The sequence below is a fragment of the Neospora caninum genome, chromosome Ib (genome assembly GCF_000208865.1).
Source record: "Neospora caninum Liverpool complete genome, chromosome Ib".
Classification (NCBI taxonomy): domain Eukaryota; phylum Apicomplexa; class Conoidasida; order Eucoccidiorida; family Sarcocystidae; genus Neospora; species Neospora caninum.
The window spans coordinates 463,351-476,180 of NC_018386.1; the positions used below are offsets into that span (position 1 = coordinate 463,351).

The 12,830-nt window shown below is 55.7% G+C and overlaps 2 protein-coding genes across 2 annotated transcripts; one reads left to right on the plus strand and one right to left on the minus strand.

The window, feature by feature from the left end:
- Window positions 1-8,361, plus strand: NCLIV_002900 (conserved hypothetical protein; the record flags this gene model as incomplete). The annotated part of the gene is made up of 9 exons (XM_003879788.1): window positions 1-558; window positions 1,554-1,672; window positions 2,359-2,509; window positions 2,772-3,212; window positions 3,701-5,035; window positions 5,652-6,322; window positions 6,587-6,671; window positions 6,855-7,904; window positions 8,251-8,361. 9 exons carry the CDS (start codon window positions 1-3, stop codon window positions 8,359-8,361), a joined length of 4,521 nt encoding a protein of 1,506 aa, XP_003879837.1.
- Window positions 8,362-9,035: 674 nt separating this feature from the next.
- Window positions 9,036-10,627, minus strand: NCLIV_002905 (putative ftsJ-like methyltransferase domain-containing protein; the record flags this gene model as incomplete). The annotated part of the gene is made up of 3 exons (XM_003879789.1): window positions 9,036-9,262; window positions 9,634-9,752; window positions 10,059-10,627. 3 exons carry the CDS (start codon window positions 10,625-10,627, stop codon window positions 9,036-9,038), a joined length of 915 nt encoding a protein of 304 aa, XP_003879838.1.
- Between the last annotated feature and the right edge of the window lie 2,203 nt (window positions 10,628-12,830).

A 12,830-nucleotide genomic window follows, 5' to 3' on the forward strand; every position in this document is an offset into this window, starting at 1 on the left:
ATGTCAAGAAAGCGATTCCAGATCGGAGGAAGAAGAGCCGATAACACGAAGGAGGCAGTGCCACATGCACACGGCCAAGGCCTTGTGGATACCGTTCACAGTAGACTCAGCGGACATCCTTTCAATGAGCCCAGCGAGGAGATTCGCGGCGGTCTTCTGCTTCTGCTTATTGCCATACTGAAGCATGGAGAGCACCGTGCGGCGCTCGCGGACCGCATGCCAGGAAAAAACTCAGCTGGCTCTCCTAGCTCCATATGGCCTGACAACACGACAGAAGCCACGAATCCGTACCCTGTGGAAGGATGCGAGGACATCGATGTCGCAACTAGAGATCGCTCGCAGGAAGGATCGGGAAACGATGAAGAGAGCGCTAACGAGGACATGGACGAGGAAAAAAAGAAGAGACAAGTTTGGCAAGTAGGAGACGACTGTGTGGACGGCCTTGCGCAGTGTGCTACCAAGGCGTTGGCTGACCGTGATCCGCACAACAAACAATTGGCCTGTCGACTCATCGTTTTGCTCACCAAGTGCATGCGTTTCGATGCTCTTTCGCGGAAGGTAAGTTGCCATCTGCTAATGCTGTCCACAGAGGTCGTGCATCGCCTCAGTTCCTTACGTTGCGTCGGCAGAGCGTGTGGCACGCGACCAGCATATATGTCAGGATGCGGCACAGTCCAACCACACGTTTTCCTCGTTCAGAAGAGAATCCTGCCAAAAACGCTTGGCGTCCATATGGATTGGTTGGAATAATGCCCCCACTCTGACGTCATACTTACCCCAGTCAAGGAAAGCGCATCACTGCTTTCGACAACGCGAGGAGAGCCAGGGGTACCAAACGCCCATGTTTGTCTTCATAGAAGCGTAGCTGGTCCATCACTTTTTTAGATCTAGTCCTGAAAAACCAGATATGCCTAGCTTTCAGAGACAAAGGCGTACATCTTCGTTCAACTCCGTAGGTGTGCCAATGTACATACATATAGATGTATATATATGTGTATATATGCATTTACGTATTCCAACCAACTCTTTCATCAGCATCTCTGATTCGGAGTTTTTGCGAGCAGCTTGTTGAACAACTTACATCCTCGCTGGTGTTATGCCTCCGGCACCAGCAACGGAAAGTGCGCTGGGTAAGTTGTTGTACCGAGGGGCTGCGACGGCTTCCACAAGCGAAGGGTTGGGAGCTCGTCTGAAGCAGGGAACCGAAGAACGCTCTATTCATCGAACACAGCGAACACGTTTTCGTGTATCCGACTCTTGGGCTTTTGCCTGTAGTGCGGATGTTGTTTCTTTTGAAAGACGCAGTTACTGGTTTCGCGATTGGCACACTGGGGAAAAAGACCATTGCCGCAGAGCGCGGTCGACGGGAACAGGTTGCACACTCCCCCAGAGTCCCCTGGGTCGGCGAATGTCGCGACACGATGATGACTGAGCATTCTCTGTTGTTCGGACGTCCAACAGGATATGTGCGCCTTTACATTGGACCGCCTATTCTCGCCGAGGAAGCACTGCGTTTTCCTGATGCTGTTGTACATATACATGGCCGCTTGCAGCACGTCCTCGACGCCCTGCAGTACCTCATCGCGTCATCCCTCCTCGGCCGGGACTGTATGGACAAACTGATGACAGGCTTATCCTCGCTTGTTGAGGATGAAGTTGCGCCTGCAATTCGGTCAGTTCTTTTACAGGCAAAGAGGGCTACATGGGGATATGAGGACTCTGGCCGTAGTCAAGACGATACCTTTGGCATTCTTTCCGAATTTCATAGGGTCTCGTTTGTTTCGTGTCGTGAGCGCGGACTGCGAGATACCATCATATCTGTGCGTCAAGGATGAAAAATTGGCAGCTTCTGGAAACTCGTGAACGACTCTGGAGACTGCGACTCTTGTGTCGAACTAAGACACAGAACGACACGGCAGCCTACTTACATGAATGCGAGCAAAACTGAAGGAGACACAGCTGCGCTTGCCTCTGGCCATCACCATTGAAACGGATAAAAACGCTCTCTTGGCCAAGGGAGTGCCAAAAGGATTGTGGTGACTTGGCGCCTCCGGTCGTGCACCGAACGTGGCTTCTGTAAGGAGTGGACAACGGGGGAATCCCAGGGAGAGAGATCCTAAGCTTTGGCTCTGCGCACAATCCCCAACCATGAACTATTCAGTCGCAAATGTAAACTGGATGTCTATGCGGAAGAAAGATTAAGGACACTCTGCATGAACGCAGATGTATCACTGTAGGGATCCCGTGGCTCGCTCGATTGCAAGCTGGGCCTCAAAGGCGCACTCCGAATATAATTCCAAAGACTCTCCCTTCATTTGGCGCCTTCAAACTGCCTCGCGATACACTGCTGTTTCGTAGGTACAAGATATGTGCCTGCGTGGGCTTCTGGTTCCTCACGTTACCCGTTCGATACCTGAAGCCTCACATGTCGAAGCTCGTCGCGTTCTTACTGGCGTGCATTGCTGCTGAGGACGAGCGCGTGAAGCGCTACGGCGCGAGAGTGTTACGGGTAAGTCAGGCCGAGTACGGCTTCGCCTCTTTGGCGAAGCAGATGCGTTCGTGGTTCTTAAACCCATGGGAGGGGCGCGTTCTTTTCCCCTGGCTCTGCAGTGCCGGAATAGTGAGAGTTCTCGTTCGCCGCATTGCCAAGAAACACAGACATATGGCGGTGATAGCTGCGAGACGACTCTCGTCAAGGCAAAAACAAAGTGGTATTTTCACACCTCTGTGTACAGCGCGCAGCGGCGCAGTGTGTGTGTGTGTGTCTTTAGTGCATAGCGGCACCGTGCCTCTTTCAGTTGAAGCAGGCCGGCCTGTCAGCAGTCGGCAACGAACCGAAAGGGACGAGGGAGAGCTGTTCACGGCAGTCTTCGCGAAGTGGAACAAAGCGAGCGTCAGAAGCCGTGGGTGATCCGCAGATGAGTGATGCAAGCAGCGACAGTTCTGAGGAGATAGAAAGGCATGCGGACCCAGCCATTTCAGCAGGCGATCGAGAATTACTCGAGAAGAGCTGGACCATCTCTTGTAGCTCACCGGAGTTTTTAGAGTGCTCCTCCACGTTGGACACTTTCCGCGACTGGTTCAAAGACAGAGTGACGGATGTCCTGCCTGCTGACTGGGCGAGGGCGACCGCCTCGAAGGAAGAGGCTGAGGATCAACTGCTGCATGTCTCTGCTCTTCTAAGTCACTTTGCAGAGGAAACCGTGGCTTGGGTAAGAGGTGGACTCCCCTGAATAGGAGCGAAAGTGTCGAGAAATCCTCGAATACGAGGGATGAGAGCGTTTTTTTCCCATGAGGGCGGGCGTCGGACCTAACTAGACAGGGCGCACAACCACACCGCACCCCTGTGCACGACAGGCAGGCCATCGGGTGAGGTGGTGTCAACTGCTCAGATGAAAACGAGTAGAAACGACGCGGATCGGCAGTTTCCTTTTGATTCTCTGTCCCCTCACGCTCCCGGCAACACGCATGAAGCAATGAAGTGAGGGACCGTCGCGTCGCCAAGGAGTTCCCGTTGCCAGCGCGTGCCGGCGTGCATATCTGTGGAAGGCATTTTCTGGCTTCTGGACGCGCGTTTCTGGAACGCGCATGCGGATAGATACGAAAGTCAATACACACGCCTGTTTACACTTTGCAGTCGATGCGAAGGCGATCTAACGGTTCGGCCGAGAAACGAACTGCGTGCGTGGGCGTGTTGCAGGTGCTCGCTACCGAGTCAGCACTGTGGCGGTTTTCGCCGGAACCGCTTCGATCTCAGCGCTCGCTTCAGACTCTCACCCTTCTTCTCGGGCTTCTCCCTCCCCCGAAGCTTGTGCCTCAGCTTCCAGAGGTGCTGGCGTATCTGTGCAAGACGTGTCAGCATGTAGACTCGTACCCCTTTTCTCAGGCGCATCCAGGAGCCGAGCCTTCTGCCAATCCGCCTGCTTCTCGCCTCGTGAGTTTCATGTTGTCGCTCGCAAGTGGAGAGGCAGAAGCCGCCTGGGTTCAGGTCCACCGCCTATCAGAGGATTCCGCAAGTCAAGCGCCAGAGTTTGGGGAAAGCGACGGCAACGGCGAACACCTCGCGGCTCCTCGCGGGACTGCGAAGGCCCCGACGAGACAGCCAATAGCAGTTGCGACTCGGCTCCTCCGCGACGCCCTCCAGGACAATGTCCTTTCCGCAGCCCCCAGCGCCATGAAAGGCTATCTGGAAGTTCTGAGAGACGTGCTGGCCTGCGCAGAAACGGTCGCGACGCTTGTTCCTCCACCTTTCTGGCTAAGCATTCTTGCGGGCCAGATGCAAACGAATGCAAGCGTCTTGACACAGTACGAGAAGGCCTTGGAACAGAGACTCCAGGACTCCGTTCCCTTCAGCTACTTCGTCCCAACCAACGAGCAGAAGATCCACGGTGCGGCGCCTTCCGAGAGACCTTCTAACGAGATTTCGAACTCGAGGAAGGAAGACGCTCCCTCCGCGACTACGCATTCACAAGACAACTCACCAAGTTGCGCCGACACCACCACGGGCGACGAACGCCCACTGGAGGAGAGGCAGCAGCGTGGAGGCGAGAGGCGATCGGGTGCGGACGAACAACAACCAATTCCTAAGGCGTTTGCGGCCACGACTCGAGTGTACCCGTTGCTGTTGCTGAGTCGAATGCTGGCGACAGTCGATGCGCCGCAGAACGGCGCACGCGGGCGAGAGTGCTGGAGTGAACTCGATGCAGCCTTCTGTGTGGACCTGATCGGCCAGTTCGTCCAACCTTCTGGAGAGAGCGAACGCTCGCCGAGAAGTCTTGACGCTTCAGTCGATAGGAAACGGGGCGCGTGTGAAGACGCGTTCGCTTTCTTTGGCGTCAGCGGCCCCTGGAGCTGGAGCGGCGCTGCGTCAGACTCAAAGGCCGAAGACGCTTGTTTGGCGTACGCCGCCGTATGCGTAGCTAGTGCTGTGACCGCATGCAGGGATGCTTGCCACGTTCGCTGGCCACGCCTCATTGCCATCCTGTTACGTCTCAGGGTCGCCAGCGAGGTACCGCCCGGCCTCATAGACACGTGCGTAAGTCAAGAAGACAGAAATGAGACCGGTGTCAGTCGCCCAGCAATCCGGGACTAGGTGGGATCCACAGCTTTCGCCTCCCGGTTTTTTTCCGCTTTGACACATTCCTTCTGCACTTGCCTTATCTGCGCTACGCTTTTGTGTATAACGGCATCTATAGATATACCTATATAGGAGTGTACCTCTCTGCACAAAGATAGGCCTCGTCACTCTCTCTCTCTCTCTCTCTATATATATATATATATACATATGTATGTGTCACTCACACTTGGTGTATATGTGGTAACCCGTGGGAGCGCGTACCCCGTGGAAACCTGATCTACTCTACCTAAAGGATTAGTGGTGTTTTATGGAAGGGCAAAAACTTTATTGCCAGGGACGTTTCCTTCCCGTTATGCACGAGCACGCCCCCGCTCTCGAGTGCGTGATGCCCGCCTCGGCGTGAACGCCCTTGGTGCAATTGTGGTGGTGCCATGTGCCCGAGTGGCTAGGCTGGACATTTCACGCCGGATGCCTCCTGTTGGGTTGCTTGTCTCCACGTCTGCCCCCACGCATGCGTGCAGCGCTTCGTTGTGAAAACTGTTGAGTTGCTGCTTCGGGCGCCGTTGTCTCGCAGGTTCACTTGTTGTCTGTGTATAGCGGCAAGTCGCCTCAAAAGATGTACTGCGCGTACTTGGAGGCGTTCATTGAGGCAGATCGGCATCTCGCATCTGAGTTGAATGCAGTTCCCCCAGGAACCCCGTTGGAGACTCTCTCCATGAGTAGCCTCGAAGCTCCTTGGAGTCTCTCCGACCCTCGTCGACTGATCCTCCTCCATGTTCTTCAGGAGTTGCGCGTTGCCGCAGGCACCGCGGCGTCTCAGCGCCAGCGCGAAACGGTTCAGGCGACAAGTTCCGCGAACAAGGGACACATTCCGACAGGCCGGCCAGGCGCACAGAAGCCGGCGCAGCGGATGTGCGCGGCCCAACCCAGCTGCACGGCTTCTGACGCTTCTCGACCCTTATCCGCAACTTGCCAGACTACGGTTTCGCCTGGCGAGCTGCGCGAGACGAGAACCAACTTCGAGGAGACGAGTGTCTGTGCAGGGAGTCCAACGAATACGGAAAAGCGCCAAAGGCATTCACAAAACGCCTGTCCGCGCAACTGTCGGGGATGGCTTCCGGGCCTTCTTTCTGTTCTGGAGATTCAGGCCTGCCCAGACACCGTCGCCCCAGGCGTGCGCGTCGACACCTTGGCTATACTTTTCGAACTCTACGCGAATGCTGATCTCGCGAACATGTGCCTCGCGTAAGCGCGCAGAGAAGGGATCGCATCCTAGCTCTGCTGACCGGAATGCACAGAAAAAACTGCTGACCCATCATACTCTTTGCCGTTTTGGAAGGTCGTGCTATTTCACAAGACGCGTGCATCGGCGTTCGGTAATCTTCCCCCAAGGCCTTCCGCTCGTGAAACGCGTCTTGGCTGTGCCTCCAGTCTGTACTACAGCGTCAGCGGTAGGGCAACTCCACACAACTCTAAACTGTGGACGCGTGTGCGACGTTCTCGCTTCAGAAACTACGCGTCGTTCGTCGTCAATGCCATCATTCTGCCGAACCTGCGTTGGCGGCCCGGTGAAGCAAATGCAAAATTGAGAAAGGTACGCTCCTGCCTGGTCCTCCTCGACTTTTTTTCAGATCCACACGGTGCCTCTACACAGCTGGCGCCTGAGTGTGTGAACCCGCGGGACGCGCCTTCTGCTGCAGACTTCTGAAAGCCCCATTTTCAAGGCGTCGTTTCTTTTTGTCTCCTCGCGTGTCCGGTGGCGCCCTCTCCGCTGCAGGCTGCTCTGGCGTGCCTCTCAGCCGTGATAGGTACGCTCACAGAGACTGAGCACCTGCCGGGGCGGGCGACTCGCGCGTCTTCTCCGGCCACTGGAGACTCGACAACAGAGCCCAGCGCCCCTGCCTCGCCGCCCCACTGCGTCGATGGTCTCGACTGCGCCGCCGACCAAGTCGCGACGCCCCTGAAGAAAACAGAAGATCTGATGCGCCTGCTGGAGTCTCTCCTCCCCTGCCTACTCAGCTGCTTGGAAGACGACGGCCAGCCGGACACGCGAACGTTGACAGCCGACATTCTTGCGCGGCTCTTTGCCCAACTGAAAAGGACGGTTTGCGCTTCGAGCGACCTCGGCGTCGCTCCCAGTTCGCCCTCCAGTGGCGCGGGAGCGTCGCGTGCCTCTCCTGAGAAGCTCCAACATCCATCCGCCGCACTGTGTGGACAGTCCGCGGAGACCGAAGGGCTCTGCTGCCCCAGCGGGCGGGGCCAGACTGTCGCCTGTCGGGGCCGACACCAGGGGTACGTGGGGCTCTGTTCCGCACTCTACGCAGCGCTCCTTCAGCGCCTGGACGACGCACGCAGTGGAGTTCGTCTCGCTGCGGCGCACGCCATCCGAGAAATGCTTTTGCTCCTGCTAGAGCTCAAACGCGACTCCGCGGCCGCGTGCGAAACGGCCAGGCGACACACGATTTCCGACGCAGCGCCCGCAGAAAGCCTCTCTGGAGACGAGTCCACGAGAGCAGAGACTGAGGCACGCGTACCGACGGAGAGTGAAGCGCTGGACACAGTCTCAGCGCACATCTCAAATGCAGGAGAGTCTGCTGGGGATCTGCCGGGGCCAGCCGAGGCCCGACGCCAGGGGCCCGAAGAGACAGAGACAGAGAGCGGCCGAAACGAAGCCAGCGCAAGCTGCCGGAAATGGACATGGCCGTGTCTCGAGTTCCTGATGAAAGGCCTCGTCACTTTTGTAGACGATAAGGACGAAGAACTGGCGACGACAGTGGCAGCCGCCATGGAGATAGGTGGAAAACTTGACGCTGACCTTCTCCTTCGAGTGCGTCTCACGATACATGTGCACGCCGCGAGGACCACGAAAAAAACGGAGAAAACCTCTCCCTACATCTCTACCAATAAGTAATTCGTTACTTATAAGCCTTAGACAGATCCAGGGCGTCTTCACCTTTGTCTCCTGTGCACAAAAGTCCGCATTGACCAGGAGTGTGTAGAAACGTGGAGCCGGTTGTCCAGGTGCCAAGGAGCGTTGTGTGTCTCCCGCGGGCTGAGTATCGTGCGCATCGTATTACTCGTTCCTTTTGAGTCGAGGTATATGGCGTTTTCCAGCGACAGTTACAGTGCACACGCACCGTTCCTCCGAATTGCATCGTGGGCTGTGCATGCAGGAAGCCAGCACGGTTGTCGGGCAGAGTCTCTTCTGCGAGCGATACGAAGCGCTCGCGGAGTTTGCAAAACAGTTGCTCCAGAACGACACGGTCCTAAACTACGTCGCCTAGAAAACCAACTTCCGCCTGGATTCCGAGCCCGCTTTCTCGCGCAAAAGGCTCCGGCACTGCAGGCATGGAGGAAGAGGACGTACGAGCTGCCTCAAGAAGGCGGGCGGGAAAAGTACACTTTGACGCCTAAAACCGGCACGGGGTCATAAAAACGCAGCAGGCATATGGTAAGGTGGCGGGTGGAGTGTCGAACGAAACAGAAAGGGAGGGCGACACGGAGGACGGAATGGGCGAAGAGGGGGAGACAGAAAAGCAAAGAGAGAATCGAGGTACGAGGAAAGCCAAGACAGAAAAGGGAGAAGAGAAGGGGGATGGAACGCGAGAGAGGGAAGACGTCCGCGACGTCCCAGTTTTTGACAAGAGAACTGTTCAATACGATGTCGCTTGTGCTATGCATTTTTACAACCCGACGCAAATGGACACTTGCGTGGATTAACTTGCCGAATGATTTTATCCCTGGCGCAACACAACTCCGCTGGGGAGTTGTGCGACACGGGGTCATCGGATTTCGACAAAACGCCGTCCGATACCCCAGGCAACGCTGTGAATCTCCCCTCTGAGCAGTCGCGCAGCAGACTCAGCCACACTGAGACCCGCGTCACGCGGCACTTTGCCACGACCTGCGCCCGCTGTCTGTACACCCCAGGAGCGCCATGAATCTCTGGCGAGACCTCTCACTCAGATAGTGGAAACATGATTCGGTTGATAGCCCCGGGCGGCAAGTCGTAGATTTCTGGCACTTGGATGCGCCGGGGCGGGGGAGACGGCAGCACGGCGGAGGGATCCTCGTAGCGCTTTTCTCGACTGGTGGCGATGTCGGTGATGGCTGCTGAAGAAAGTGCCGCCGCTCGCCAGAGAGTCGCGTGCAATTCGTCGGGCATGACGGCGAGATGTGCGCGGTCTGCGTCAGACATATCAGGCAGAGAAAGGCCAGAGGAAACTATGGCAGCAGTCAAGTGAGAACGCAACGAGGACGAGCGAGAACGCTCGGCTCAAAAAGACGACACACGTCGAGAAACAGAGACAGTTAGCGGGAGACATGTGGAGGAACAGGGACGCGAGACGGGGACGAACCCCAGGGGGGGACAGGGTAGTGAGGGCGGACGATGGAGCAGGAGCCGGGGCGCAATGGCAGGCCAACGAGGGACAGCGTCACGCAGATAGCGTCGATGGACATGATCGCCTCCTTTGAGTTTTGTTTCAACGTTGGATTCTTCGGGCGTCCTCTTGGTTTCTCGTGGCGGCATCTGCGCTCCTTAGTCTGCTCCGTACCTGGGAGAAGGTTGAAGGATTCGAGAGGCTGCGTCTTCAGGAGAGTGGCAGCCGTGTAGAGGAAGAACGTGGTTGCCAAGCAGATTAGGAGAATCACGGGGAACGCAAGTGCCCAGTACCTGCGAACCCATGCACGAAACCGCCACAAACACGTATAGGACTGTTGAATTTAGAGAGCGAAGACTCTCGTTTGAGGGAAGGGGGGGGGGTTGTGCTTCGGAACCCCGATGCGCCGACAAGCACCACCCGCTGGGGATCAGGCGCGTATCTGTGGATTCGAACAGCTCCAGAAGAACCCCGTACAGACGCTTGAATGCTGCGTATGGAGAGAGCGGGGGCCCTCGAGACGACCAGTGGCTCGCGAACGCCGAGAGGCATGTCGCTCGCGGACGGCGGAGACGCCTAGTGAGGCAAAAGCGGCTTACGGATCGATGAGGTACGTGATGGACAACTGGTGAAAGTATCTGTGAGGGACGACGGCCCAGAGAAAGAAGAAGAGGAAGGCGGCGAAGGAAGCAATCCAGGAGACAAAGCCGTAGACCTCGGCAGACATTTCAGGGCTTTCCGTGACTCCGCAGATCGACGACGCGGCGTCCGCAGCCTTCGGCGACTCTGTCGAATTCCAGGAAAGGCGGCGGCGACTCAAGTGGCTGCTCCACGAGGGACTCAGATTTGCGCGGCCGCGGACGCGCACGTTGGGGCTCTGGGGCGAGGCCCGCAGATTCTCCCGGCCAGCAGGGGCCACCAACGGAGACAGCAAGGGCGAAGAGAGACAGGAAGAACCGCCAGATTGGGTACCTTCAGGGACATGCAGAGAAGACGGCAGCGAGGAAAAGCGAGACGAACACGCGCCACAAGCTTCAGTCGAAGGCAGCACAGGCGCACAGGAAACCGGATTGGATTGACAATCGCGTTCCTGTCCCGAGCACCCAGGCACAGAAGAAGCAGAGGAAGAAAGATCGGAACGGGGAGGCGGAAGGGAGGACGGCGTCATTTTGTTGAAGAGGAAGACACGAGGAAAGGGGCAGCAGTGTCTGTACACCGCGGTTTCGGTTTGACTCCCGCGTGTCAGTGTTTGCCTCCTCTGTCTGTGGCATTTGGTAAGATTTGAGCAGAGGGCTTTAAGCAGGTGCACACACGTGGGAGGGAAAGTACGAAGGTCTGAAAGGCAGAGGATTTTTGAAATCTCAGGTCCGAGCGGGCACGACGAGAGTCACAAGACAAGACGTTTCCGGCGATGTACTGACAACGCGCATGTGCTCACGAGGTGACACGATGCTTTCACCGAAGCCAGAAGGTCGGCGAAACGCGTGGTTCGCCAGTGCGTCGTTTCCCTTCCATTTTCGAGGAAAAAAGACAGGAACATGCGACTTTGGCGAAAAAAGAACTTTCCGCAACGAAGTTCATTTTGCAGCTTGTCCCCGCCTCACTCACGCATGCACCGAGACTCCCGCGTCGATTTGTACGAAAAACTGGCAGGACATCTGGAGTAGTAGCTAGCATGCGTTGAGACTGGTTCGCGCACAAGTCTTGATTTCATCCTTTCACTTTTGACCCCACACAAACATGAACGGACTTTTCTGTCTGTATCAAGTTCCGTTGCTTCGCGTCTAACCAGCGGTTACCGGTCGAGAGAAGAAGTTTCTTGTAATTCCTCCGGGTTGCAGTGACGCTGCACACAGAAATGCGTACATGTTTAATCGGAATCAGACAAACAGAGTTTTTCTCGATTTCTCAGCTCACAGGGACGTCAGAGAAATCATGTTCTTACCCTTTCGCATGCATGCTTGCGTATAGTTTACCCACCACCGCCTGCCTGGCTCTTTCTCACGCTGCGTTTGTATACATTTGCTGGCAATCAACTGGCGGCAGCACGTGAAGGGAATATGAGGAACACGAGGATTTCACAAGGTACCACAATCCTCAGCAAAACTTCCACAACCGCAAACTGAATCTTGAGGGGCCGATGAGCCGACAGACGAACGTGCCCGCCCCTTGCTGAAAACTTATCTTTGCAAGTGTATGTGGATTTATGTTCTATAGTAAAGATATGTTCGGAGACAGTCTTTTTTGAGAAGTGCATTGGATTGCCCGCAATCTCGAGCACCAGTCGAAACGAGCTGGATGTCGAATTCAGACGTGTCGCAAAAAGAGTGAAAATCGATACGACGCTGCGAGACGGACTGCGGTGTCGTTCTGTGACGAGGATCCAACACCAAGATTCTGTGTAGACCGTGACACTGTTGAACCGAACTGCTTCGCATAAAAGGTGGAACTGCGTTGTACAACGGTTTGGGCGCCAGAGTTAGCAGAAGCGGCATTCTCGCATAAAATGCCATTTCACCCCGCAAAGCGACTTCCACACAGTCACCCGCTTTTTTAGCTCCATTTCGTCGCACTGCGGGGGCGCGCACATTCGCGTTTTCCTGGCCGAAACGCGAATTTGCTGCGGCACGGAAAACTTGAGTGGCTGCCTACAGGCGAAGTTTCGCATAAACGTTTTCGCTTGACTGATCTCTGCATCAGCCGTCGCTCCAGAGTGCTCCACTGAACTCGACTACCCTGCCCACTCACAGCCGCTGCCTGTCTTCACTGAGACCCCGCATGCAGTCCTTCAGACAAACCCTCGCAGACGATCAAGGCAGGGGCATCCTGGAAGGAGCTATGGGGAAACTCCGGTTCTACAGAGAAAAGAACTGAGATCTATCCAACCGAATCGCTCGCGTTCCGTTTACGCGCATTTATATGCCAATACTTGTGCAAATACATACACATATGCGGCTGTCTATCTTGATTTACACATGTATATATATACATGTATACATACTATATATATATATATATATGTATATGGTTGCACAATTGCATGCGACTGATGTTTTTTGATTCGGTGGGGAGGAACTGCGTCGCTCTGTTATGCGCGTAGTGAATTTGCTGAGATGGATGTGTGTTGGTCCTGCGATGTCGCGTGGAGCGACGAAAGCACTGCGAGGGCAGACCCGATTCTTCTTTTCTAGTTGTCTCAGAAGAGGCAGTACGTGTTTCTGTCTTTGGGACCGTGTCACCTACACTAAGGTAGTCTAGAGAGACAAAGGCACGAAAGTGGACGAGAGGTTCAAAGCACGAAAACAGAGAAAAAACCATCCTGTTCCTTCGCGCGCCCGCTTTGTTTCGGAGGACAACAGGCAGGCTCGGCC